Source organism: Taudactylus pleione, unplaced genomic scaffold, assembly GCF_031769625.1.
Source record: "Taudactylus pleione unplaced genomic scaffold, aTauple2 ptg000799l, whole genome shotgun sequence".
NCBI lineage: Eukaryota > Metazoa > Chordata > Amphibia > Anura > Myobatrachidae > Taudactylus > Taudactylus pleione.
The window spans coordinates 971,149-999,131 of record NW_028285201.1 but is presented as its reverse complement, the minus strand read 5'-3'; the positions used below and the strand labels follow the sequence as shown (position 1 = coordinate 999,131).

General features: G+C 47.2%; 1 protein-coding gene across 1 annotated transcript in view; it reads right to left on the bottom strand.

Annotated features, from left to right (window-relative positions):
• The window catches only part of LOC148474932 (capping protein, Arp2/3 and myosin-I linker protein 2-like), a 970,125-nt gene that overhangs the window by 164,283 nt on the left and 777,859 nt on the right, over positions 1-27,983 (bottom strand). Inside the window, exon 30 of the mRNA XM_088457971.1 lies at positions 16,422-16,538. Coding sequence (XP_088314097.1) covers positions 16,422-16,538 — 117 coding nt within the window. The remainder of the gene's footprint in view (positions 1-16,421; positions 16,539-27,983) is intronic.

The following is a 27,983-nucleotide window of genomic DNA, read 5'->3' as shown; positions in this document are numbered from 1 at the left end:
TCCTCTTTTATACATGTTGTACACTGAATAAAGATAATAGAGCAGTGTTCATCAAAAAGGAAACACTTGGTCTAGGTATCAAATGACATTAATCATCTACCTAATTCTAAAAGACGTACCCAGGTACTGTATAAGGGAAGGCTATCCACAGCTTAGCTTGTTAGGAAAGAGTATACTGTGACTGGAGAACAGGCCAACTTGATCAAGGCAGCCATGGCAAGAAGGGGTTATTCCCATGTGCTGCAACGCTATTTTCATATGAACTACCAACGTTAGATGCCATATAAATGTATATTTAATAATGTTTGGGTCATGTGTGTGCCGCAGCGCCAGCAGTTCCTTTGGAAATATAATATTTATTTTATTATATTTGTTATAGTTGGCTGCTTAATATATAAGTTCTAGAAGTCTCAGGAACAGAGGATGCACTTAGCTTGAATGGTCAAGGGACCAAGGCTGTGATGTACCTATATTCGCTTTTGAGTCCCTGTAAATTTGCATTGGTTTCGGCATCTCGCTATTTTGTTTTTTTACCTCGAAATGTACTAATAGATGTTTTCATTTGTTGTCATTGCGGCCACACATGTCTGAAGCGGTGCCACTGTGGAGCAGCATGTCACTTCTCCGTATATGTCTGGTATTGTATAACAGACATGCGCAGTCATTTTTTTTTGACATGAGGGAATAGGCCACACCTGTCCATGAAATAGCTTTTGAGTTGATAGTCCCATTACTTTTGGCCCCTTAAAAAGTGGGAGGCACATATAGAAACCGTTGCAATTCCTACACCGTTCACCTGATTTGGATGTAATTACCCTCAAATTAAATCTGAAAGTCTGCAGTTAAAGCACATCTTGTTTGTTTCATTTCAAAGCCATTGTGGTGGTGAATAGAGCCCAAAATATGAAAATTCTGTAAATGTCCCAATATTTATGGACCTGACTGTATATGCATGTATATATACATATGTGTGTTTTAATAAATATATTTGTATAATTATTTATATAATAAAACAGATGTTTATAATTAAACATAAGAGCATATACATATACATATACAGGTTGAGTCTGAAATACGGAATATTCCAAAATACAGAATTTTTGGAGCATGACTGATATAACAGGATTTTGGTACTTACCGATAAATCCGTTTCTCCGATTCCATAGGGGACACTGGAGGATTCTAGACAGCGTGTAGATGGTGACAAGTGGAAGCTGGCACTTTAAATTTAAAGAAGTGTGACTAGCTCCTCTCCCTACAAGCCCAGTCTTAGGAAACTGTGCCCAAGGGGAGCTGAGAAAAAGACAAACGGAAGAGGAGGAGGCGAAGCAAGTACACAGAACATTTTAGAAGATTTAAATAACAGTAACACAACAACAGAATAGACATCAAACAGTTATCTAACAGTCATAACGTAAAATGACCACAACCCTGGCAGGAAAGAACAGGGCAGCCTATGGAATAGGAAAAAGAGATTTATCGGTAAATACCAAAATCCCGTTTTCTCCTTCATCCGTTCCCATCATGGGCGGGAGAGCTCTGAGAACCCTGCAAAATAGACCGGCCATACTGTAGTGCAAAGGCCGCAATGGTAAATCTATAAAAACTAATACAGTTTTGCTGGCCAGACCATGCAGCCGCCCAGCAAAGTAACTTCATGGAAACCCTGCAAGCAGCCGCCCACGAGGAACTCACTGAGTGGAATGTGCTGTAATAGAAGGTGGAGGCTCCCTAGATGAGGCCATATATGTCTGTCTGAAGGTCAGATGAAGCCAGCAGGCCAGCGACTGTTTGGAAGCTAGCTAACCAGGATGAGCAGCATCATACAAAACAAATAGAGTGACTGTTTTACAGGGCCGTAACTAGGGTAGTGCGGTTGGTGCCTTGGCACAGGGCAACGCAGGTCAGGGGGCGCTGTTTGGGCCTGTCAATTTTCTGTTTATTATCATTTTCACTTTTAGCTTCCTCTTATTTCATCTCCAGCATCTCCTGACTCCCCTATTTCTTCCCTGGCCCTTTCCCATGAGGCCATTCCCCTTTTTTGGGTGCACTATGTCCCTTTGAAAAATAGGGGGGGGGTGCCAATGCTCTTTCTGGCACAGGGCACCAAAAAGTCTAGTTACGGCTCTGCTGTTTTACATATGGCTGTAGTCCTCTCCATATAGAGACGAAGAGCCCTCACAACATCCAAGGATCTTGACGAAGGTGAATCCTGTGGAAGAACCGGTACCACAGTAGGTTGCAAAACCACCTTAGGAAGAAAAAACAGTCTTGTATGGAGTTCTGCTCTATCCTCATGAAATACCAAGTATGGAGGACAACAGGATAGAGCTCCTAGTTCTAACACCCTCCTGGCTGATGCCAGTACGAGAACAAGTGATACCATCCATGAAAGGTATTTTAACTCCACAGACTCCAAATGGTCGAACAGAGAGGACTTTAAGAAGGAAAGGACAAGATCCAAATCCCATGGAGCCGTAGGAGGAACAAAGGGTGGCTGTAACCGAATCACACCTTGCAGAAAAGTCTGCACGTCCGGTATCAAGGCCAGCTTCTTTTTGGAAGAAAACTGTCAGAGCTGAAATTTGAACTATCAGAGAAACCAACCACAGACCTGCTGAGAAACATGCTTGCAGAAAAAAACAGAAAACTGGCTAGGTTGAATTCTGTAGGAGGAGCCCCTCTTCATTCACAACATGAAACATAAGCCTTCCAAATACGGTGGTAATGTTTAGAAGTAACTTCCTTCCAGGCTGTAAGCATAGTGGGGATTACCCTGGATAGGATCCCTTTATGTTTTAAGATGGCCCTTTCAACAGCCACGCCATCAAACTTAGCCGCTTTAAGTCTGGATAGACTAAAGGACCCTGTAGTAAAAGACCTTCTCTCAGAGGAAGGAGTCAAAGGTTGGAATATCAAACCCTGTAAGGCCAATCCGGAACCACCCATAAAACCTTGGCCTTCTCCCTTATGATGTTTTGCAGAATCCGAGGGAGAAGAGGAAACGGAGGGAACAGATAGTCAAAGCGGAATTACCATGGCATTGACAATGCATCCACTGCCACTTCCTCAGGGTCTCTCATCCAAGAACAATAGGGAGGCAGTTGATGATTTTGTCTGGATGTCAAGAGGTCGACTGTTAGGATTTGCGATTAGCAAATCATCTTGGTGGCAGTTCCCAGTCATAGTTGTTACTGGGATACTACATCATGTCCTATCCTTGTTCTGGATTTTTGCAGGAAGCTGGAATTCCTGTCTTGTCTGTGTCAATTCATAGCCTGTCATTCATGTCTGTCTGTGTGTGTTGTTTCATGTGTTCACTAATTAACTAGCTGTCTCTCTGCAGAGAAGACACACACATGCCTTTGATTAGGAATTACTCTCCAGGAATTGTCTCTGATTGGATCATGCATCTCATAAGTATACAGCCAGGCCTGAACTCAGTGCCGGTTATACTGTGTCATTACCAGTGTATGTTTGCTGTGTTCAGTTCCTAAGTGCTTGCCGATCTACTGAGTACTTTGGTTTTTGAATCTGGATCCTGTCTCCATTCAGCCCTGCAGTATTATACCACAGTCCTGTCTGTCGGCTATAGAGTTTTCATGGAACTTTTGGTTATGCAACTTGCTTTCTGTGCATCCAGACTTCCAGTTACAATCTGTGCATGCTGCGTGTACTCTGCTCACCGGCTTCTAAGTGATACAAGTACCCCGGGTTCAAGCTTCTTTCTACAGGGCCCTCCAGGCCATACAGCAATCCTGTTTCTAAACCACGTTTCAAGCACCGCTGTCTACTAGGCCCTCCAAGCCATCCAGCAATTCTGCTTCTACACCATGTTTCAAGCATCGCTGTCTACTAGGCCCTTCAGGCCATCCAGCACTCCTGCTTCCATGCCACATTTCAAGCATCGCTGTCTACTAGGCCCTCCAGGCCATACAGCAAACCTGCTTCAACACCACATTTCAAGTGTAGCTGTCTACTAGGCCCTCCAGGGCATTCAGCACTCCTGCTTCAACACTACATTTCAAGCATCGCCACAACCTCGGCACACTTGCCGCACCATTGGTTCTCAAAGCCATTTCTAAATTCTAGACTATGTATTTACGGCTACAACATGAACATCCCGAAGCACGAAAGGACCAAAACGTGGGTCCCGAGTAAGATTTTCTAGGGGGAGGAGCCGCAGACGTAAGGCACGTGGATTCACCCTCAGTAGCTTGAGAAATCCATTTATCTAGTTTCACTACAAATAAGACACTTCCACAGCTTTCTTTGATTCTGCATCCGTCTGCCATTGCTTATGCAGAGAGAGTCTCACAAGATTTTTTTGCTATCTGCAGGAAAAGGATAAAAGGATAATAACCGCCAGGCCATCTGACATTTTTTATCCGGATGTTCCCAAGCTGACATCAGAGAAGAATCCAGCTCTTCTGAAACTGGAAATGCAATAGCTTCTCTTTGTTTCTTTAGAAAAAAAGACTGTCGTGCAGAACTCTTGTCGGTAAGGGAAAGAGCCATTGCTATTGAGATCCCATGGATTTAGCTAAGGACTGACCATGCTGGTTCCTTTAGAGCCGCTGACCCAGAAAAGCCTCTCTAACTTTCCGAGATGCTTCCAGCTCGGCAGAGAGATGGGACATAGGCCCTCATTCAGAGTCTCTCGCAAGATGCGATCGGTCCCTTGCAAAAAGGGGCCAGGTATGCAAATCAAGCGATCGCTCTTTGAGCTGTAAGGACGCCCTCTATGTCTTAGTGAGCGACGGCAGTTAGCGTACGCTGGATTATAAAACCTCCCACCTGTCACTCGCAGCACACGTCATCTCCGGGAAGAGTATGATTAATCGTGAACATCAAGGGCTATCAGAGCTGCTCGCAGCGCTTAGGGTTGATCTAACCTACCCCAAGCACTGCGAGCAGTTCAGGCTAAAAAACAACCAAGTCACGTGTGCAATGACGCTACTTTGCTAATTATGCATACCCATTAAACGCCATTCTGACGATCAGACACGCCTGCATTCGGACATCCACACCCCCGTTCACAAGCACCTTCCCCTGTTACCACCCACAAACGGCACAATCTGTCACTCAAAGCAGCGACCTGAAAGTGGCTTGCGAGCTAGCAAAATCAGACTGCAACGAATGACTTGCGCACGTGCACTGCGAATTATACGCATGCACAGATGTGCGATTATCGCTTCCAGAGAGTGAGCGTGCCCTAACGAGAGACTCTGAATGAGGTCCATAATGGATGTAACCTGCGCCGTCCAAGATGGCGAATCTGACATCCCTGAAGATTGTTGTTCAGGGCTGTTGTTCAGGGAGAACATACAAACTCCACACAGCCAGGGCCACAGTAGGAACCAAAGCTACAAGGAGTTAGATGACTACCCCTGTGTAAACTTTTTTTTTTTGCATGTAAAAACCATGCCTTAGAGCCTCATTGTCACAATCCTGGCTAGTTTTACCTTTTGTGACTAACCTCTGCCAGCTGCTCTGTGGATCTGTGTTTGTAATTCTCCTTGGACATCTGCTCTGGCTGAATCATGCTGGCTGTGACATCTCTGTGTGTGCAGACTGCTCTCCTCCCCACACTGATTAATCACCTGGACCCTGCTCTGTCTGTGAGCATTGCTAGTCTTAATTGGAATCACAAGTGTGGTCCTGATTCTCAAGGGCTGCAGAGATGATTACTCCCTCTGCATGTTGTGCCTTGCTCCACTCAGAATGCCACTGCCAGACCACCTGTCTGTATCCACCAATCGCTGCCAGACTCTAGGTATATAGATCCTCCTCTAATAGCACTCAGTGCTTGAACATCTCGTTACGTCCCGTGGTATACAACTTGTGCTATAGCTGTACCTCTGAGTACCAGTATGTCTCAGGCTCCTGCTGGTTCCTAGACCAGTGCTATCCGTAAGCCTGCTGCATTCAGCTATCCACACTACCAGCCTCTCACCTACGGCTCCCAGGCCGCTCCAAGTAGCTTCCACGCTATTAGCTTCTTCACACGGCTCCCAGGCCGCACCAAGTAGCTTCCACGCTACCATCTCTCACCCACGGCTCCCAGGCTGCACCAAGTAGCTTCCACGCTACCAGCTTCTCCACATGGCTCCCAGGCCGCACCAAGTAGCTTCCACGCTACCATCTCTCACCCATGGCTCCCAGGCCGCACCAAGTAGCTTCCACGCTACCAGCATCTACCCACGGCTATCCAGCCGCTCCGCGCTGCCACCCAGCTACCAGCATCTACCCACGGCTATCCAGCCGCTCCACGTAGCCACCCAGCTACCAGCGTCTACCCACGGCTATCCAGCCGCTCCACGTAGCTACCCAGCTACCAGCGTCTACCCACGGCTATCCAGCCGCTCCACGTAGCTACCCAGCCACCAGCGTCTACCCACGGCTATCCAGCCACTCCACGTAGCCACCCAGCTACCAGCATCTACCCACGGCTATCCAGCCACTCCACGTAGCCACCCAGCTACCAGCGTCTACCCACGGCTATCCAGTGGCTCCACGTAGCTACCCAGCTACCAGCGTCTACCCACGGCTATCCAGCCGCTCCACGTAGCCACCCAGCTACCAGCGTCTACTCACGGCTATCCGGCCGCTCCACGTAGCCACCCAGCTACCAGCATCCACCCACGGCTATCCAGCTGCTCCACGTAGCCACACAGCTACCAGCATCTACCCACGGCTATCCAGCCGCTCCACGTAGCTACCCAGCTACCAGCGTCTACCCACGGCTATCCAGCCATTCCAAGTAGCCACCCAGCTACCAGCGTCTAACCACGGCTATCCAGCCGCTCCGGGTAGCCACCCAGTTACCAAAGTCTACCCACGGCTTCCCAAGCTACAACAAGTAGCTTCCACGCTACCATCCATCTGCAAGACCATCTACTAGTAACCTGACCAGCTCAGTCAGCCTTCCTGCCGGTCCCAGTCCGGTTCCTCCAAGACCACTCACCTCACGGCTCATTGGCTGCACCAAGTAGCTTCCGTACTACCATCCATCTGCAAGCTCATCTACTGGTACCCCGACCAGCTCAGTGGCCTACCTGCCGGTCCCAGTCCGGTCCCTCCAAGTTCCTTCTGGTCTCACTCCAACGCTTCAAGTTTCCAGTTCCAGTCACTCATCACCAAAGGCAGTTCTCACTGCTACCCAACTCGTATATTAAGAGAGCTATTCATGTTACCCATGGTTCCAGTCCAGTCGGCCTCCAGTGATTCCAGTTCATCACCTGAGACAGGTAACTCAGAAACACCAACTGTGACAGTATGTTCAAGCCTAACGATGGTGGCGGATCAAGCACCTAAATCTGGATCAAGTGCTTTCCGTAACCTAATCACTCGCTTGGATTCACAGGAGGCGGTACAGCATCGAGTACTACAGCTTCTGCAAATTCTGACTAACCGGCTAGATGATACCCAAATCATACCTGAACCCCTAACTACTTTCCATCAACTGCTGGAACAGCTACAGGCTCTACTCAGCAAAATCTTTCAGCTCATTCCTGAATATCTTAGAGCTACCTCTGTCTCAACTAAAAACTCTGTCTTGGAATCTCTAAGAACTAAAGAGTCTTCCATGCCAAGTAAAGTGAGAAATTGAAGTTACCCGTGCTCCAAGCTCTCTGTGGCTGAACGCCAGCGGCGTAAAGATTTACATCTCTGTCGCTATTGTGGAGCTTCTGACCACTTTATCAAAGGCTGTCCCCTTTGCAATTCCAGCAGTATAACAATGTGTCAACGTCTCAATGCCTGTTCCGGTCCCATCCCAGATTCTGCCTGTTCCGGCACCAGCCCGGATTCTGCCTGTTCCGGCACCAGCCCGGATTCTGCCTGTTCTGGTCCCAGCCCGGATTCTGCCTGTTCCGGTCCCAGCCTGGATTCTGCCTGTTCCGGTCCCAGCCCGGATTCTGCCTGTTCCGGTCCCAGCCCGGATTCTGCCTGTTCCGGTCCCGTCCCGGATTCTGCCTGTCCCGGTCCCGTCCCGGATTCTGCCTGTCCCGGTCCCGTCCCGGATTCTGCCTGTTCCGGTCCAGTCCCGGATTCTGCCTGCTCTGGTAGGGGACTCCAGTTGGCAACCCCAGGAGGGGTCTCCAGAGTCTCAACCCCAGGAGGGTCCTCAAGTCTCGTAACCCAAGAAGGGGTTTTGAGTCACTCACCCCAGGAGGAAGTCTCTGTCCTCGCATCCCAAAAGGGGGGTTCATGTTCCATACCCCAAAAGGAAAAGTCGAGTCAGCTTCCCCAGAAGGGGATTTTCAGTCCCATACTCCCAGGGAGTGTCAAGTTCTGTACTCCAGGAGGGGACCTTAAGTCTCTCACCCCAGGAGAGGGTTACAAGAATTATGCCCCAGGATGGGGTCTCAAGTCTCGCACCCCAGGAAGGGACCTCCAGTCTCACACACCAGGAAGGGGCCTCAAGTCTCGCACCCCAGGAGGGGGTTTCAAGTCTCGCACCCCAGGAGGGGGTCTCAAGTCTCGCACCCCAGGAGAGGGTCTCAAGTCTCGCACCCCAGGAAGGGACCTCCAGTCTCACACACCAGGAAGGGGCCTCAAGTCTCGCACCCCAGGAGGGGGTTTCAAGTCTCGCACCCCAGGAGGGGGTCTCAAGTCTCGCACCCCAGGAGAGGGTCTCAAGTCTCGCACCCCAGGAAGGGGGTCTCAAGTCTCGCACCCCAGGAGGGGGTCTCAGGTCTCGCACCCCAGGAGGGGGTCTCAGGTCTCGCACCCCAGGAGGGGGTCTCAGGACTTGCACCCCAGGAGGGGGTCTCAGGTCTCGCGCCCCAGGAGGGGGTCTCAAGTCTCATGCCCCAGGAGGGGGTCTCAAGTCTCACGCCCCAGGAGGGGGTCTCAAGTCTCGCACCCCAGCAAGGTGTCTCAAGTCTCGTACTCCAAGAGGGGGTTTCAAGTCTCGCACCCCAGCAAGGGGCCTCAAGTATCGTACCCCAGGAGGTGGTCTCAAGTCTCATGCCCCAGGAGTGGGTTCCAGGTTCCAGTTCCCAGGGAGAAGTGTCATGTACTACTAATCCTGATCATGGCTCCTGTTCAGCATCTCCTGAAAATATCGTTCCAGAGGATGACAGTTTCTGTAGCCTGTTCTCAGCCTCAAATGTTGAAGCTGCTGTCTCTGGCTCCTCAGGACTCCTTCCAGTTCCTTTAGTTGGTCCAAGTACCAAACAGCTGTCAACTTCAGTTGTTTTGATTCCTCAACAATCAGAGCATCCTCAAGTCTCTTCCAGCCCTGCACCTGAATGTGCTCCACAATCCTCGAACACACAAACTTCATTGGATACTCCAGGAGACATATATTTTGATGGGGACTTATCGCAATACTTTGCATTACTGGAGCAATATGCTGCAATCATGGAAGCAGATCCAGCTTGTGGTATCACTCCTACCAACTTTACTAAGTACCTTCTCTCTTCCTTTAGAGGTAAGGCATTGGACTGGGCCAATCCTCTCATCGAGTCTAAAGATCCTGTGCTTCTAAAAATAAAGACTTTCAGTGAAGCTGTTATTAAAGAATTTGGTCTTAAACCTGTCAAACGAAATTCTAGTGAAATTCTCAGTTCTGAAAATCGGTCCAAGCAGTCTGTCGGTTCTACTAAAGAATCATCCTCTGCTGAGTCCTCCACTTCCCTGAACATGAGATGTGAGCCCACCTCCTTGTCCTCTTCATACTGCGGTACCTCCCAAAACACCATCAAAATTGGTTATATTTCGCTTAGTTCCTCCCAGGAGTCCTATCAATGTTCAAGTCCTACTAAACCTTCGATTTTACCTTTAGATACTGACTCAGAGTCTGAAGTCGATCCTGCACACGATAATTCTCCATTCCCTGAAAACCATCTACCATTTGACCCTGTCCTTTCCAGTCATGTATTTCCACAGGAGTTACCAGAGATCCCATGTCCGTTGGTTGGCACAAAATGTTCTCGCAGCAGAAAGAAGAATCGACGAAGGTCTTGAACCATCCCCTTTGAAGAATTTCCACTCCTGGTATCACAATAAATGTAAGAATTAAGAGGATGTCTAAAGAGATGTTTCTACAGTGATGGTGTCCCTATGTTTGAAGCTCCTGTAATGTCATGTTTGGAAGAAAGTTTTTCAGTTTCCTGGGTGTCTCATTTTTTCATGTTCTCCTATGTATTTATTTGGGTGTTCGGAGTCCACCCATGATGAGGGAGGTACTGTCACAATCCTGGCTAGTTTTTACCTTTTGTGACTAACCTCTGCCAGCTGCTCCATGGATCTGTGTTTATAATTCTCCTGGGACATCTGTTCTGGCTGAGTCATGCTGGCTGTGACATCTCTGTGTGTGCAGACTGCTCTCCTCCCCACACTGATTAATCACCTGGACCCTGCTCTGTCTGTGAGCATTGCTAGTCTTAATTGGAATCACAGGTCCTGATTCTCAAGGGCTGCAGAGATGATTACTCCCTCTGCATGTTGTGCCTTGCTCCACTCAGAATGCCACTGCCAGACCACCTGTCTGTATCCACCAATCGCTGCCAGACTCTAGGTATATAGATCCTCCTCTAATAGCACTCAGTGCTTGAACATCTCGTTATGTCCCGTGGTGTACAACTTGTGCTATAGCTGTACCTCTGAGTACCAGTATGTCCCAGGCTCCTGCTGGTTCCTAGATCAGTGCTATCCGTAAACCTGCTGTGTTCAGCTATCCACGCTACCAGCCTCTCACCTACGGCTCCCAGGCCGCTCTAAGTAGCTTTCACGCTACCAGTTTCTCCACACGGCTCCCAGGCCGCACCAAGTAGCTTCCACGCTACCATCTCTCACCCACGGCTCCCAGGCCGCACCAAGTAGCTTCCACGCTACCATCTCTCACCTACGGCTCCCAGGCCGCTCCAAGTAGCTTCCACGCTACCAGCTTCTCCACATGGCTCCCAGGCCGTACCAAGTAGCTTCCACGCTACCATCTCTCACCCACGGCTCCCAGGCCGCACCAAGTAGCTTCCACGCTACCAGCATCTACCCACGGCTATCCAGACGCTCCACGTTGCCACCCAGCTACCAGCATCTACCCATGGCTATCCAGCCGCTCCACGTAGCCACCCAGCTACCAGCATCTACCCACGGCTATCCAGCCGCTCCACATAGCTACCCAGCTACCAGTATCTACCCACGGCTATCCAGCCACTCCACGTAGCCACCCAGCTACCAGCATCTACCCACGGCTATCCCGCCGCTCCACGTAGCCACCCAGCTACCAGCGTCTACCCACGGCTATCCAGCCGCTCCACGTAGCTACCCAGCTACCAGCGTCTACCCACGGCTATCCAGCCGCTCAACGTAGCCACCCAGCTACCAGCATCTACCCATGGCTATCCAGCCGCTCCACGTAGCCACCCAGCTACCAGCGTCTACCCACGGCTATCCAGCCGCTCCACGTAGCTACCCAGCTACCAGCGTCTACCCACGGCTATCCAGCCGCTCCACGTAGCCACCCAGTTACCAATGTCTACCCACGGCTTCCCAAGCTACAACAAGTAGCTTCCACGCTACCATCCGTCTGCAAGACCATATACTAGTAACCCGACCAGCTCAGTCAGCCTTCCTGCCGGTCCCAGTCCGGTTCCTCCAAGTCTACTCACCTCACGGCTCATTGGCTGCACCAAGTAGCTTCCGTGCTACCATCCATCTGCAAGCTCATCTACTGGTACCCCGACCAGCTCAGTCGGCCTACCTGCCGGTCCCAGTCCGGTCCCTCCAAGTTCCTTCTGGTCTCACTCCAATGCTTCAAGTTTCCAGTTCCAGTCACTCATCACCAAAGGCAGTTCTCACTGCTACCCAACTCTTATATTAAAAGAGCTATTCATGTTACCCATGGTTCCAGTCCAGCCGGCCTCCAGTGATTCCAGTTCATCACCTGAGACAGGTAACTCAGAAACACCAACTGTGACACTCATGATACATACAGACCCCACACAAACAACTGTAAAGTGTAGTGAAAAAGGTCAAAAGAATAAACTGGGATACAGAGAGGTAGGAGAGAGCCACACTTGCCCTAATAGTGCTCCAAGCAATGCCAGAAAACGCTAGGCATAGAATGAAGTAACCACTAATAAATACAGTAGTAACAAACTGCCTTACATCCTCTCCTGACCAGCCCAAACACCACTGTTTACTTACAGTGCAGGTTAGGCTACCAGTTTCATGCAGCAGTGTTTTTCTTATACAGCAGACCGTGTCCTCCGTGTAATGGAAGCCAGCACACTTCGATAGAAGCTCTGGGGCCGCTGGGAGGAAGGAGCAGGACTCCAGAGCTAAGCTCTGCCCTCCGCTATGGCGCTTAACTTTAACTATAAGCACAGTAATTTCTTATAGAGCTGTGTGCTCTACATGTTGAGCCACAGCTATACATATTGTAATGTCTGCCTCTTGGTGGCCCTGCTAATCAGAGCAGCCTGCTGCTGAATATTCCGCCTTTTTAGATGTTAACCTGGTTACCCCACTAGCTGGGTAGCCAGGGAATACTCACGGAGCTGCTCCTGCCGGCAGCCGTATGATTGATGGGGGACCGATATGCATGCTGCAAGCAGCGGCATGTGGAACCCCCCTTTTATGGAGATAGTGGCCTCAGTAGTCGGGGAACCCAGGCGAACTTTGTGCAGATGCGAGCGGGTCCCCCAGGCAGCTCCGTCATTGCAGGCAGACAGTGTAGCTGCTGCCTGTCTGTACTCATTGATTTTCTTTACTTCAGCGCAGCAGCATTCTTACTATGGGCTTGTAGGGGGGCAAAGATCGGGAGGACCTAGTCACACTTCTTAAAATTTAAAGTGCCTGCTCCCACTTAGCACTGTCTATACCCCGCTGTCTAGAATCCTCCAGTGTCCCATAGTACAACCTTTGTTTTTGATGGTTCAATGGGGGTCATTCAGACCCACTCGCGAGCAGCAGTACGCTCGCAAGTGGGTCGATGGTCCCCACTGCGCATGCGCACGATGGAGGGAGCTCCGTCGTGCGCATGCGCGAGACCCGGCGAGCGAAGGACTTTCCATCGCTCCGGGTCTTGCACCAAAGGGGGCATGCTGTCGATGTTGATTGACAGCACGCCCCCTTTGGTGGGCGTGCCGGGGGCGTGCCTGCCAGACGGAGGCGTTCCTATGGGAACGCCTACCGTCTAAAGCCGGCCCCACTGGCATCACTAGTGATGTCAGTGGGAGTGATTTTGGCTCTGATAGAGCCAAAATCACTCCTGGCCTTGCGGTTGAGAAACCCGACCACAGGGTTTCACTCGCAAGTCCGATGGTCCTTGTTGGACGCTCATATATGCTGTGGCTGGTGACCCACAGCTATACGAGCGTCCAGGGGGATGCTCCATTTTAATGGAGGTGGGCCCTGATTCAGAGCGAGCGCTCTGGTCAGAGCGTCCGGCTCTGAATCAGGGCCAATGTGCACAAACTTTGTTTAAAGCACAACATTATTACAAATATTGTATAAAATTACCTTCAGGCTTTGCGTATATGCTGTATATGAAACATGAATGAATTTCATGTATATACACAAACTTTGTTTGAGTCACAAAATTATTGAAAATATTGTATAAAATGACCTGCAGGATGTGTGTGTATAAGGTGTATATAAAACATAAATGCATTCTGTGTTTATATTTGTGTTTATAATCCCCAAGATATCTCATTATGGCAAGCAAATATTCCAAAATACAGAATATTCTGATATCCAATATACCCCTGGTCCCAAGCATCTTGTATATGGGAGACTCAACCTGTATCTACTGTATATATATACATATATCTACTATTATAATATTGGAGGAAGCTGCACGACATCAGAACCTATAATTTGGACTCAGAGGACTACTTTGCGATGCCCTAATATCCTATATATATATATATATATATATATATATATATATATGTATAGATATATATATATATATATGTATAGATATATATAGATATAGATATATAAATATATATATATATGTATATACACACACACATGTATACATAAACATATCCATTATATGTGTATATCAAACACACATGCCTTATGTAAATATATTTATATATATATTGTATAGAGAACTATTATTGAACATATTACTACTTACATATTTACATTAAATTTATATATACACTAACATCTAATACACTTCCTAGATGTCACCAACTAAAATCGGCTGCTACAAATGGCGATTGTTCCCCAGCAGTTCTGACACGGAAAAAACATCTGTCCTTAGTACATATAGCTGGGGCGATATCACCATAGGAGCCAATGGAACCAGTCATCGAGCCAAAAGTATTGCTATACTACAGAAATCCGGAAATTAAGTCACTTTCCAATAGTGAAACTTTATGAGTACATTTGCGATGACATTATATCTCCCGAAAAAAAACGGCACTTGCCACGACAATAAGTATAGTACAACGGTGGGTTTTTTCTTCCTTTGGTAATGTGTGTTAGAATGGGATAAAAAAAGGGCATGTGAGCCCAGAGTCTCTGAGAAGAGAATCCTTCTGTATGGTGTGAATGGACCCTTGCACCCTTAGCAATGGGACTTAGGGCCGTATTCAATTAGCAGCGATTTTATCGCGATTTTTCATGTAAAAATAAAGAAAACTATTCTCCATTTTTAGAAACTGGGAAAATGTGCAGAATCTCTATTTTTGTGTAAAAATGTGGGGATTTCTTACAGAACCCTTTAAACAGCCCCACTAATGATAATCTAGCGAGAAAAAAAAAATCGCAAATTGCGTACCTTGGCGAAAAACGATCACAGAAATATTTATTTCCGTAAAAAATGCATTTAATGTATTGGGGCTGGTATTTTGGAGGGACATAAAGATGCGCCAAGTGTTTTACACATTGCACGTGGCTGGCGCATACGTTCTTTAGCGGTTTTAAAAAACAACCTGCGCAAGCCATGTGCGATGGCGCATCCGTATGGCCCTCCGAAATACCAGACCCAATACATTAAACGCATTTTTCACGAAAATAAAAGAAAATTTGACCGAAATTTCAGCGGCCGTTTTTTGCCAAAGTACGCAACTTACAATTTTTTTTTCACTAAAGTATCTTTAGGGGGCTGTCCAAAGGGCTCTGTAAGAAATCCCCACATTTTTACACAAAAATAGGGATTTTGCTATTTTTTTTGCCTGCCCTTAGCTAGAGAAAAGTTTTCTCCAATCTTAGGAGAAAAACGGACGTTTTTCGCTGTCGTTGGCAAAATCGGCCGCAAATTGTCTGCAAATCGGCTGATCGTGGCCGATTGTACAGCCGATTCGCAAACGACGGCGAAAATGGCTGATTTCACCTCTAATTGAATACGACCCTTTGTCTTTTTGAAGACTGAGCAATAAACGTCTACTGTACTGCTTCAAGATGCTTGGTCCATTCTCCAGCTGTTCTGGAGCCCAGTATCTCCAGGCTAAGCTCCAGCTACCCTGCAAAGACTGGTTCATGGTGAGAGACCAGTGGAAATTAGTGTTACAGCAGGTGTCCACGCATACCCAGAAGTAGGCAGTTCCAGGTGTCGATGGTAAAAGCCTTGGTGGAAGTAATCAGTTCCAAGTGCCAGTAGTAGGAGCTTGGTGATGGCAGCAAGTTACACGCCTGCTGCGCAGTGGGTGTAGTTAGTTACAGGAGGTTACTGGTGCAAAGAGAGAGTCCCTAATATTCCAAGATCCATTGGGATCAAAAATAATCTGTGACCGCCTGGTGAAGCCAGGTTATCCGGTAACAATGACCTTGGCTTCTTGCATTGCAAAATATAGGGGTTGATGTACAGTATCAAGCAGTGAAAAGAGTTGAGAAGTGGACCAGTGTAGAAGTTACCCTTAGCAACCAATCCGCTTGAACCCATTATTTTATAGAGTGTACTTTATAAATGCCATCTGGAAGTTGATTGGTTTTTACTGTTTTCCATGTATGTAACAAAACAGAGAAACTCTCAGAACCATGTGATCTCCTACAGTATCTACGAAAAATTATCTGCTTCAATATTTAGTAAATCTGAAGCCAAGGCAAGTGGTGGACATTCATTTACCACATTACTGTGTTGTGCCTATTGTTCTATTTAATTCCAATAAAAGAGCACTAGTGCCCAGAACAAGCATAAAAAAGGAGTGGGATACTTTCTACAGTGATTACAGTATTATATACTTAAATATATCCCTCATAGTTATTTTAAATACATTTAATATACATAATACAAATTTGAGAGAAGAAAGGCCAGTTTTGTAGCTGTAAACAATTATAATGATATCTGTTCGGTATTAAAGTGGTGAGTTTCTGAAACTGAGAATGTGCATCTTCCCTATGTACCTATATTCACTAAATATTTACCACTATTCAGTTTGGCTTATGTGCAGTTTATGCAAGACATATGCTAGACAAATGTATCAGGGTTGGTTAAGTTTTAAACTCACCTGCTTTTTCTTGGCTTCTGATGATAAAACACGTGTGACACCAATACGATGTAACATGCTGTGAACTCTGTGCTCAAATGTGTTGCAAACTTCTTCAGTCTTTTCACATTGCTTTTTCTAGTATTAAAATACAAAACAAAGTATGTTCTTTAAGTTTCACCACAACTTAGATAATGATTACTGTACAGTTCGTTTCACATTCAAAACAGTATATACTCTTTTTAAAAAAATAAATGCTTTGCCTTTGGGGAATTTATTAAGTCCAGGTGGCTTCCGATAATTAAGTATCTAACCTGCCACGAGTTGTGGCAGCAGATACAAATGTTCAGGATTGCTTTGGTTGAAAGACAATTACTAAAAAGAGCAGCTGTCTCATCAGAGCCAGATTAATCATTTTGTGGGCCTGGGGCACTTAAGATAGGGGGTGGCCCACTCATCCGGCCCTTAGAAACTGCACAGGACTCCACAGTGTAGCAGTGTGATCTGCCCCTTAATCTGGCTCTGTCTCGTGATCCCTAACACTATTGCCACTAAAACCCGTATTCAATTCCAAGCGAAAAGTCAGAGGCCAGACTTTTCGCCGTCATTAGAGGTTTTGGGTGCGAAAAAGTATCGTGCGTGTATCTGCTTATCTCCGTATTCAATACCAAATCGGCGAAATTGGGACCCGGCGACAATGAAGTGAGCGAAAAGTGATGTTATTTTTGGGGGAAATCAGCCTGACACCACCCAAAAGATGCTCTGACATGGGGGTTCACTATGGATATCCCCGATTAGCCCTGCTGAAAGTATTTGGGGTCTTTGAATGGTCTCAATAGGCGCTATTTAGCGTCTTTGGGACAGGGGCGAAGAATAGCATTTAGCATTATTTTTGGGGGAAAATAAGTAGTCCCATAAAATTTGGGGTACATGAAAATGGGTTCAAGCATATTTTAAAGTTGCTAAAGTCAAGCATTAAAACGCACCTTCAGCAAGCACCTGCAGTCTAAAAAAAAACCTCCCCCATACTTCCAGACCCCCCCAAAGCCTATTTCGCTAGTTTTTGAATTTATACCCCAACTTTGATTTTTTTTTTAACTCATTTTTTCAAAGTGCTTTTTGGGGTGTCTTTTGTGGGGTTTTTTGCATTTTTTGCCGCAATTAGTGTCAAGGGGGGTGTAAAAAGGGTTTGGGGGTTTGCAGCAATTTTGTACCCCAAAACCCCATATCTGCACTTTTTTCCGCCGGGTATCCATTGCCGATACTTTTCATCTGGTTACAATGCGCCAACTTTTCACACCAGCGAAAAGTCGGACAAATTGAATACGGGGATAAGTGGAATCAGAGAAAAAGTTTCACCGAAAGCGGGTTATCGCAGCCTAATTGAATACGGCCCTAAGTGGTAAATAGTAGTGTGCACGCATGAACGTAGATTGGGCGACTGGAGAAGGAGATATCTGAATGAGTCCCTCTTCGCACTCCTTCCTTCACACTGTTCATTCATTGAGCCTTTTTGGAGCTTCACTGTGGGTACTAACCTGCAATCAAGCTCCGAAAAGGTTTAATGAATGATTGAAGTCCATGTCAGGACTCCAATGATGAATGGGTTCATTATATAACACATGCAGAAACTACTGCTTCACATTAATCAATATTTAACATAAAGAAACATAAGACAATAATAAGATACAGATTGGGGAAGAGAATAGGGGGACATAGGTAGGCAACCAGCACATCAGTATATAATAATAATTATACAGATTGGTTGGGCACGGGATCCCGGTGGTCGGGATGCCAGCAGTCAGAATACTAATAGTGGTATCCCGACAGTCAGAATCAAGACACCATGAAGGCATGTATGCTAACCCTAACCCTCCCCCAGCTTAATCCTAACACTCACCCACCCCCACATCCTAACCCTAACCCTCCCCACGGAAGCCTAACCCTAACCCCACCTAGTGCCTAATTACTAACCTTACACTGTACCCTCCCCTAACCATAATACTTACCATCAGGATGCTGGCGGCCAAGATTCTGGCATTGGGATTCCAACTGCTGTCGGAATTCCGGTGCCAGTATTCTGAGCACCGGCTTCTCCCGGCTGTTGGGATGGTAACTACATCCTATACAGATGTGTCCTCATACACCTGGCCTCAATGCACCACACAGCGCGAGATGGCTGACATGAGTAAGCCGCTAGGTCCCAAGCATGCGCCGAAAATCTTTTTCACCTAAAAAAGCATCTACGTCTCAATGTGATATAACTAAGATGCACCACGAGACTGCACTGATTCATTTGCAGTGTGCCACTTATATATCTGTGTGCGACTGAGGCCCTGATTCAGAGCCGGTCGCTCTGACAGAGCGCTCGCTCTGAATCAGGGCCGGTCTTTTTTTTTTTTTACAACGGCCTCCTGGCCGCTCACATAGCTGTGGGTGACCACCCACATCTATAGCGAGCGGCCATGATGATGGTCGCGATGGTCAAGACCATCGCGACATCGGCCTTGCAACGAGACCCTTGTGGTAGGGTCTCGTTGCCGCAAGCCCCAGAGAGATTTCGGCTCTAACAGAGCCGGAATCTCTCCACTGACATCATTTGTGATGTCAGTGGGGCCGGCCCCAAACGGTAGGCGTTCTCATGGGAACGCCTCTGTTTGGGCAGCCACCCCCTGGCCCGCCCACCAAAGGGGGCGTGCTGTCACTCAACATCGACAACACGCCCACTTTGGTGCGAGACCCGGAGCAACGGATTGCCCGTCGCTATCCGGGTCTCGCACATGCGCACGACGGAGCCGGCTCCGTCGTGCGCATGCGATCTGGCTCCGTCGTGCGCATGCGCTCTGGGCCACCATCGACCCGGTTGCGAACGCTCAGCACTTGCGACCGGGTCAGAATCAGGCCCTGAGTCTGTAAATGAACTGAACTTAGCGTGAAAAAAAGCCTTGGCCACTCATTGTAGCACAAATTTACATATCACATATCAAATTCATCAGTGCAGTCTCCTGGAGCATTGCGCCTAAATGCATTTTTGGGTGAAAAAGATGCAAAAAAGATGCTCGGAGCAAGAAGAGTGCCACGGTACCTGGCGTGTGTCGAGATGGGGTGTTTGGCATGACTGCAGCAATTGTATATGAGAACAGGATTTACTTAGGATCCTGGTGCCGGAATCACGACTGGTCAGAATGTCGGCACTAGCATCCCGGAACCCGCAATACTGGCGGGTAAGTATGAGGGTTACGTTCAGGGTTAGGCACTAGAGGCAGGGTTAGGCTGCGGGGAGGAAGAGTTAGGGGTAAGTGTTAGGGTACTTACCATTGGGCGTCAGTATTCTGACTGTCGGGATGCTACTGTAAGTATTCTGACCGCCGGCATCCCGACCGCTGGGATCCCGTACCCAACCCATAAGAACACATCTGTATATATTAGAGATGAACTGTTCGGTTTTACTCAGTTACTGTATGTCAGGATCTCAAAAATGGCATCATATTGGCTATCTGGCTCTCACATGTTTTAGATAGCCAACAAAATAAATCCGAAAAGAACCGATTCAAAACTGAACTGCTCATCTATAGTAAATATCCAATTAAAAAATGTCAATGTGGCTATGAATCTCAGTATAGTCATGCAGCTCCAGACTTCTATTCTCATCATTGTACATATATGTACACCATATATTTATGCAGCTGAGTCCGGGGCAGAGGTATCTGCAGCATTCAATTACTGTGTGGCCTGCAGTGAATATTAGGTTTCATGTCACTCACCCCCATGTTAAACTGGAGCCTGGATTCATGGACCCATACTATTACTATTACTATAGCCTGTATTTTGAAAAGTTATTAGGACTTAGGGCCTCATTCAGAGGCGGTCGGAGGATGCAAGCGGTCGCTCAGAAACTGGGCAGCCGCTTGCATCCTGACCGCCCGCCTCTGTTGCGGTCGTTAGGCTGTGAGTTAACACCCACAGCTCTAACGACCGCTCCGGTGATGGTCGCGATGGTCAGAGACCATCGCGACCATCGGGGCTTACGACGAGACCCTAGCGTAGGGTCTCACTTGTCGTAAGCCCCGGAGAGCTTCTGGCTCTGTCTGAGCCGGAAGCTCTCCACTGACATCACTAGTGATGTCAGTGGGGCCTCCCCCAAATGGCAGGCGTTCCCATGGGCGTTCCCATGGGCTGCCACCACCCCGGCCCACCTTCCAAACGGGGCGAGCTGTCAATCAACATCGACAGCTCGCCCCCTTTGGAAAGAGACCCGCTACGACCGGCGCTGTCGGTCGTAGCGGGTCTCACGCATGCGCACGAGGGAGCTGGCCAAACATCGAGGCGGCCGTGCGGTCGTAGACCGTACGGCCGCCTCTGAATGAAGGCCTTAGGGCCTGATTCAGCAAGGATCACAAATCTGCTTATATGCCCGCACCGCAGTTGCTAATATCAGCAGTGCTATTTAAATGTGTGCATTCACATTGCTAACGCAGCCTGACATAAGGACGCTCACTTCCCTTTACTCACATCTGTATAGTAGGGCAACATAGAGAAACAATCGGTAACATTGGACCCATACGCACAGTTAAGGCAGGTCAGACCTCACTCAGGAATTGCTAACTTCAGCACATGCTATGAGACCTCAGGCAGCATCTTTTATCGCAATGGCTAAGTTATTCACGCCCATGCAATGGCATTGAAATGCACTGGCATGCCTGCATTCGCCCGACCACCCCCCGTCACCACCCACAAACAGCACTTTCTGTCAATCACTCTGCTCTGGATCTGTATCACCACTGCAGTTCCAATCGCAATTGCTAGTTCACGCATGTGTACTGCGATGCATATGCATGCGCAATGTGAATTAATCGACCAATTGCGTGAGTACTAGCAACTGCGTTCCTTGCTGAATCAGGCCCTTAATCAATAATTATACAATATATGATATCTAATGGTATCCAGTTGTCTGATCGATCTCAGTTAGATCGACAATACATACATTGACCACCGTACATCGACTTAGGAACAAGGCCTGCAAGGTGTACGTTGGGGCTAGCATTACCAGGAGCACTTGCATGGATGAAAGGGCTGGCTGAGACCTGTAGTTCCATGATTGAAAGTAGCGTCGGGAGATGCACAATTAGCGGGCAGCGTCTCAAGCTAGACAGATGCGCCCATGTCCAGGCGTCCAGGATAGCGGGGAGCACAGGGGAGGGGGTTGATCAAAGAGTGCACTGCAGCGCATGGGGGGGGGCCAGCGATTAGGGACAAGGCCTGCAAGGTGTACGTTGGGGCTAGCATTGCCAGGAGCGATTGTATGGATGAAAGGGCTGGCTGGGACCTGTAGTTACATGGCTGAAAGTAGCGCCGCGGATGCGCTATTAACGGACAGCGTGTAGGATATGTATACCTTTTAGTATTGTCTAAAAGTAACGTGTCAATCTTTTATCTGTCGATCTATCAACTATCAACCTAGTTGGCATCGATCTTGGACTAGTCGATCTATTAGCTGTCAATCTATTTGATTTCGATCTGTTATTATGTCTATTTGTGTGGTGTCGATCTATTAACTGTTGATCTATTATTTGTCTACTTATTTGGTTTCAAACTTGGAACATTGTCTAACTATTAGTTGTCGATCTACGTTGTGTCGCCCTTATATACCTTTCGATATATTACATATTGATCTAATGTCCCATTCGACTATATTACTGTCTGACTATTGTTACTGTCGATCTATACTGTACTTTGTCTATCTAAACTACATCTCGAACTAACATGGTTGACCATTTAATGGTCGAACAAGTTGTGTCCGATCTAATAATCCACACCCGTTTTTAATATAGGCCATATATTATATTATACTGTTCATTACATAGCTATCCTCATATTACACTGTGCCTAAGTCAAGGGTATATTGGCTGTATAATTCAGCGGGAAAATTCCAGATGGGCCGATGGACCTGTAAGGCCACCTGCCGCATGTGGCCGCACCCCCAGTAGAGTGTCACCCTTCTCGCATGACAGGCAGTCTGCAAGTGCTGGTCAGTGGCCCACCGTCGGAGGAGCTCTGAACTTCTGACATTGTAAGAAGAGGCTGTCTTCTTGCGAGTCAGAGCTCCTTCAGTCACTAGCCAGAAAGAACTACTCCACATACATGCTTCAGAGGCAGAGAGGTCAGTGTCCAGCTGCCTAAGTTAAGTACTGTGGCCTACAGAGGGGTAGCTGAGGCAGAGAATAGGGTGAAGGACTCCTAGGGACGTATCTATAATGGGTGCAGGGTGTGCGGGGAACACGGGCCCCTGGGTCCAGGGGGGCACCGCACACCCTGCACCCATAAAATTACTTACAGTACCTCTCCGGAGTCCCACGTCGGACATTTTCCCATTGTTTGCGCATGCGCAGTACAGGGAAAACGGCCGCGGCGGCCATTTTCCCAAGGCCCAGCGCATCCTCTATAGACTCTGGGCGCACTCCAGTGCCCAAAGTCTATAACCCTGGCGCCGGCCGTGCACAGCTCAGTGCGCTGCCGTCCGCCAGATAGAGAGGAGGGGGCACCAAAACCCTCCTGCACACGGGCACCCTCCTCTCTAGAAACGCCCATGGGGACTCCTGCTGCTATAACTCTGGGCCATGTCTAGGGTTAGGCTGTGAGGAGGGGGGATTAGGGTTAGGCACCACCCGTGAAGGGTTTGGTTTGGTTCTGTGGAAGAGAGGGAGGGTTAGAGAGAGGGAGGGTTAGGCTACTTACCAGCCCCTGTCGGGATTCTGAACATCGGGATGCCAATATCAGTCTTATGACCGCCAGCATACCGACCACCAGTAAATAGTATATATTCCCATTTTTACATATTAGTGGTAACTTTACATCAGGACTATGCATTACTGTATCCAGTTCTTCCATTCTGAAGTTAACGAGTTTAAGGGCATTTTTTTACTATTGTATCCCCTACTCTCCCGGGCAAGTCGGTAGCCTCCTGAAAATCAGATGGTGCTCCCATTCCCCCAGAAGAGTGGGCAAGTCTCCTGGCCGGTGCAACCCCCCCGCACCCTCCCCACCCCGCAGTTCGCTCCCCCTTGTAATTGGACAGTCCAGGGGAGCTGATGATGTGGTTCACGCAGAATCACATCATCGTGGCCCCGCCCCAGGGTGCACAATGCCTGTAATCTTGGCATTGTGTAGCGGGGAAATGGCCGCGATGACACAACCACGCAGTAATGCCCCCGCCCTCAAATTTGCATCACGCCCCAATGCTGTGCCGATCTGGCTTCCCCCTCCCAGAAGAGGCAGCCAGATTGTTGCCAATCCTGTTGTATCCTGTGTGTTAAGGACATCATTATTGTGACTGTTTTTCACTATCTGCCCAGTAATGTGCCCAATGTGTCTGTAGCAGGTTTCCTCAGTAATTTGCCCACTGTGTCTGCCGCATAGTTTGAATATGTGCTGTATTTAAGTACTTACTCTAAAACAAACCCAGAGGCAGATTGACCATAGGGCTTACTGGGAAGAGGGGAGGTTGGGAGACCCCATCTCATTTGCTGCAGTGCTTAGCAGAGCAAGCAGTGACTAGATTCCGTGAGCATGACAAAACGGGGGAGTGGCTCAAGGGCATGGCATTTCACGCAAGTGCAAAGGACCCAATCTTCGTTACTGGAAAGTTGGAAGGTATGCTGTATGGCCTGCTAACCTCACCAGCATTTGCTTTTGGTGATGGGGTCACTTTTGGAAATGTTTTCAGGGAATTTTAAATTCCCAATCCACGCTTGTCCTGAGTGTCCAAAACACTCATGCTTATATATATATATATGTATATATATATATATATATATATATATATATATACAGTCAGGTCAATAAATATTGGGACATTGACAGAATTTTCATATTTTGACCTCTATTCACCACCACAATGGCTTTGAAATGAAACAAACAAGATGTGCTTTAACTGCGGACTTGAGGGTAATTACATCCAAATCAGGTGAACGGTGTAGGAATTACAACGGTTTCTATATGTGCCTCACACTTTTTAAGGGGCCAAAAGTAATGGGACTATCAACTCAAAAGCTATTTCATGGACAGGTGTGGGCTATTCCCTCATTATTTCATTATCAATCAAGCAGGTAAAAGGTCTGGAGTTGATTCTAGGTGTGGCATTTGCATTTGGAATCATTTGCTGTTGACTCTCAATATGAGATCCAAAGAGCTGTCACTATCAGTGAAGCAAGCCATCATTAGGCTGAAAAATCAAAACAAACCCATCAGAGAGATAGCAAAAACATTAGGTGTGGCCAAATCAACTGTTTGGAACATTCTTAAAAAGAAAGAACGCACCGGAGAGCTCAGCAACACCAAAAGCCCTGGAAGAGCACGGAAGACAACTGTGGTGGATGACAGAAGAATTATTTCCCTGGTGAAGAAAAACCCCTTCACAACAGTTGGCCAAATCAAGAACACTCTCCAGGAGGTAGGTGTATATGTGTCAAAGTCAACAATCAAGAGAAGACTTCACAAGAGTGAATATAGAGGGTTCACCACAAGATGTAAATCATTGGTGAGCCACAAAAACAGGAAGATCAGATTAGAGTTTGCCAAACAACATCTAAAAAAGCCATTACAGTTCTGGAACAACATCCTATGGACAGATGAGACAAAGATCAGCTTTTACCAGAGTGATGGAAAGAGAAGAGTATGGAGAAGGAAAGAAACTGCTCATGATCCAAAACATACCACCTCATCAGTGAAGCATGGTGGTGGTAGTGTCATTGCGTGGGCATGTATGGCTGCAAATGGAACTGGTTCCCTTGTATTTATTGATGATGTGACTGCTGACGAAAGCAGCAGAATGAATTCTGAAGTATTTCGGACAATATTATATGCTCATATTCAGTCAAATGCTTCAGAACTCATTGGAAGGCGCTTCACAGTACAGATGGACAATGACCCGAAGCATACTGCAAAAGCAACCAAAGAGTTTTTTAAGGCTAAAAAGTGGAATGTTATGCAATGGCCAAGTCAATCCCCTGACCTGAATCCGATTGAGCATGCATTTCACTTGATGAAGACAAAACTGAAGGGAAAATGCCCCAAGAACAAGCAGGAACTGAAGACATTTGCAGTAGAGGCCTGGCAGAGCATCACCAGGGATGAAACCCAGCGTCTGGTGATGTCTATGCGTTCCAGACTTCAGGCTGTATTTGCCTGCAAAGGTTTTGCAACAAAGTATTAAAAAGTGAAAGTTAGATTTTATGATTGTTTAGTTTCTCCCATTACTTTTGGCCCTTTAAAAAGTGGGAGGCACACATAGAAACCGTTGTAATTCCTACACCATTCATCTGATTTGGATTTAATAAATTAAATCTGAAAGTCTGCAGTTAAAGCACATCTTGTTTGTTTCATTTCAAAGCCATTGTGGTGGTGAATAGAGGCCAAAATATGAAAATTTGTCCCAATATTTATGGACCTGACTGTATATATATTAGGGGTGTGCACCGGCCACTTTTCGTGTTTTGTGTTTTGGTTTTGGATCTGGATCTTTCTTCGTGTTTTGGATCTGGATTGGTTTTGCCAAAACCACCCTTCCGTGTTTTGGGTTCTGGGTTTTGTGTTTTGGATCTGTATTTTTTTGAAAAAAAGCATAAAAACAGCTTAAATCACAGAATTTGTGGGTTTTTCTGCTCCTATGCAATTATTAACCTCAATACCCTTCATTTCCACTAATTTCCAGTCTATTCTGAAAACCTCACACCTCACAATATTGTTTTTATGGCCAAAAGATTGCACCGAGGTAGCTGGATGACTATGCTAAGCAACACGAGTGGGCGGCACAAACACGTGGCCCATCTAGGAGTGACACTGCAGTGGCAGACAGGATGGCAGTTTGAAAAACTAGGCCCCAAACAGTACATACTGCAAAGAAAAAAAAGAGGTCAAGATGGAATTGTCCTTGGGCCCTCCCACCCACCCTTATGTTGTATAAATAGGACATGCACACTTTAGCAAACCAATCATTTCAGCGCCACGGTCTGCCACATGACTGTGGCTGAAATGATTGGTTCGTTTGGGCCCCCACAAAACAAGCTGGCAATTAATGTGTCCCTGCACAAACTGGCTTTACGGAGGCAAGATGTCGTCCTCATCCTCCTCATCCACCAATTCCTTGGATAAAACAGGAAAAAGGGATTTAGGTGTCCCTGGACTGCTTATGGTCTTAGCCAAAGTTTCTGAACTTGACAGTAACTTTTTATGAACGCACTGCAGGTGCCGTATAAGGGAGGATGTTCCTAGGTGGTTAACGTCCCTACCCCTACTTATTTCACCTTTACATATGGTACATATGGCAAGACAGTTGTTGTCCGGATTTGGATAGAAATATTGCCAGACCAAAGAGGTGGAATGTTTGGTCTTCTGCCCAGGCATGACCGTGATGGGTTTTTTCATCCCACGGACAACAACTGTCTCCCCTGGAGCCTGATTTAAACAAACCACATCACCATCAGAATCCTCCTCGCCAACTTCCTCCTCAGCGGCAGCTACACCAGTATCCTCATCCTGTTGTACTTCAACAGTAACATCTTCAATTTGCATATCAGCAAGTGGACTGTGGGTGCTCCTTTCAGCACTTGCAGGGGGCGTGCAAATGGTGGAAAGAGCCACCTCTTCCTGTCCCGTGCTGGGAAGGTCAGGCATCGCAACCGCCACCACACTTGGACTCTCCTTGGGGATTTGTGATATCTTCTTAGAACGCACAGTTCTTCGCTGTGCTTTTGCCAGCTTAACTCGTTTGATTTTTTTTAGTGGGAGGAGGGCTTCCATCGTCATGTGAAGCTGAACCACTAGTCATGAACATAGGGAAAGACCTTAGCCATTCCTTGCCACTCCGTGTCATAAATGGCATATTGGCAAGTTTACGTTTCTCTTCAGATGATTTAAATGTTTTTTTAAGGTCATTTTCCTGAACTTTGTCATTTGGGATTGTATGTGGCTTCTACTATGACATTGGGCAATGGCCTTGGCAGACGACGTTGATGGCATGTTATCGTCTATGTCATGACTAGTGGCAGCAGCTTCAGCACTAGGAGGAAGTGGTTCTTGATCTTTCTCTATTTTATTTTTATCGGAGAAAGTTTGGTCCTCCATTTATGTTATATCGATTTGATATATACGTGCGGCTAAGGCGCACACAAACACAGAAAATATTTTTTTATTTTTGCTGGAGAGTAGTGCACTTTGTGGGTTACACCACCCTTTAAGAAATGAGCCAGCCGGCTCTTTACTTATGGGACACAGGCGCACGCTTGGCGCTGCTCCTTTGTTGAAGCACTTGTGGCTACTGCGCACACAATTCACAAACACAGAAAATATTTTTTTATTTGGTTTGGAGTGTACTTTGGGGGTTACAGCACCCTTTAACGGTCAAGCCAGCCGGCCCTTTACTTATGACACAGGCGCACGCTTGGCACTACTTTGTTGATGCACGTGCGGCTACTGCGCACACAATTCACAAACACAGAAAATATTTTTTTATTTGGTTTGGAGTGTACTTTGGGGGTTACAGCACCCTTTAACGGTCAAGCCAGCCGGCCCTTTACTTATGACACA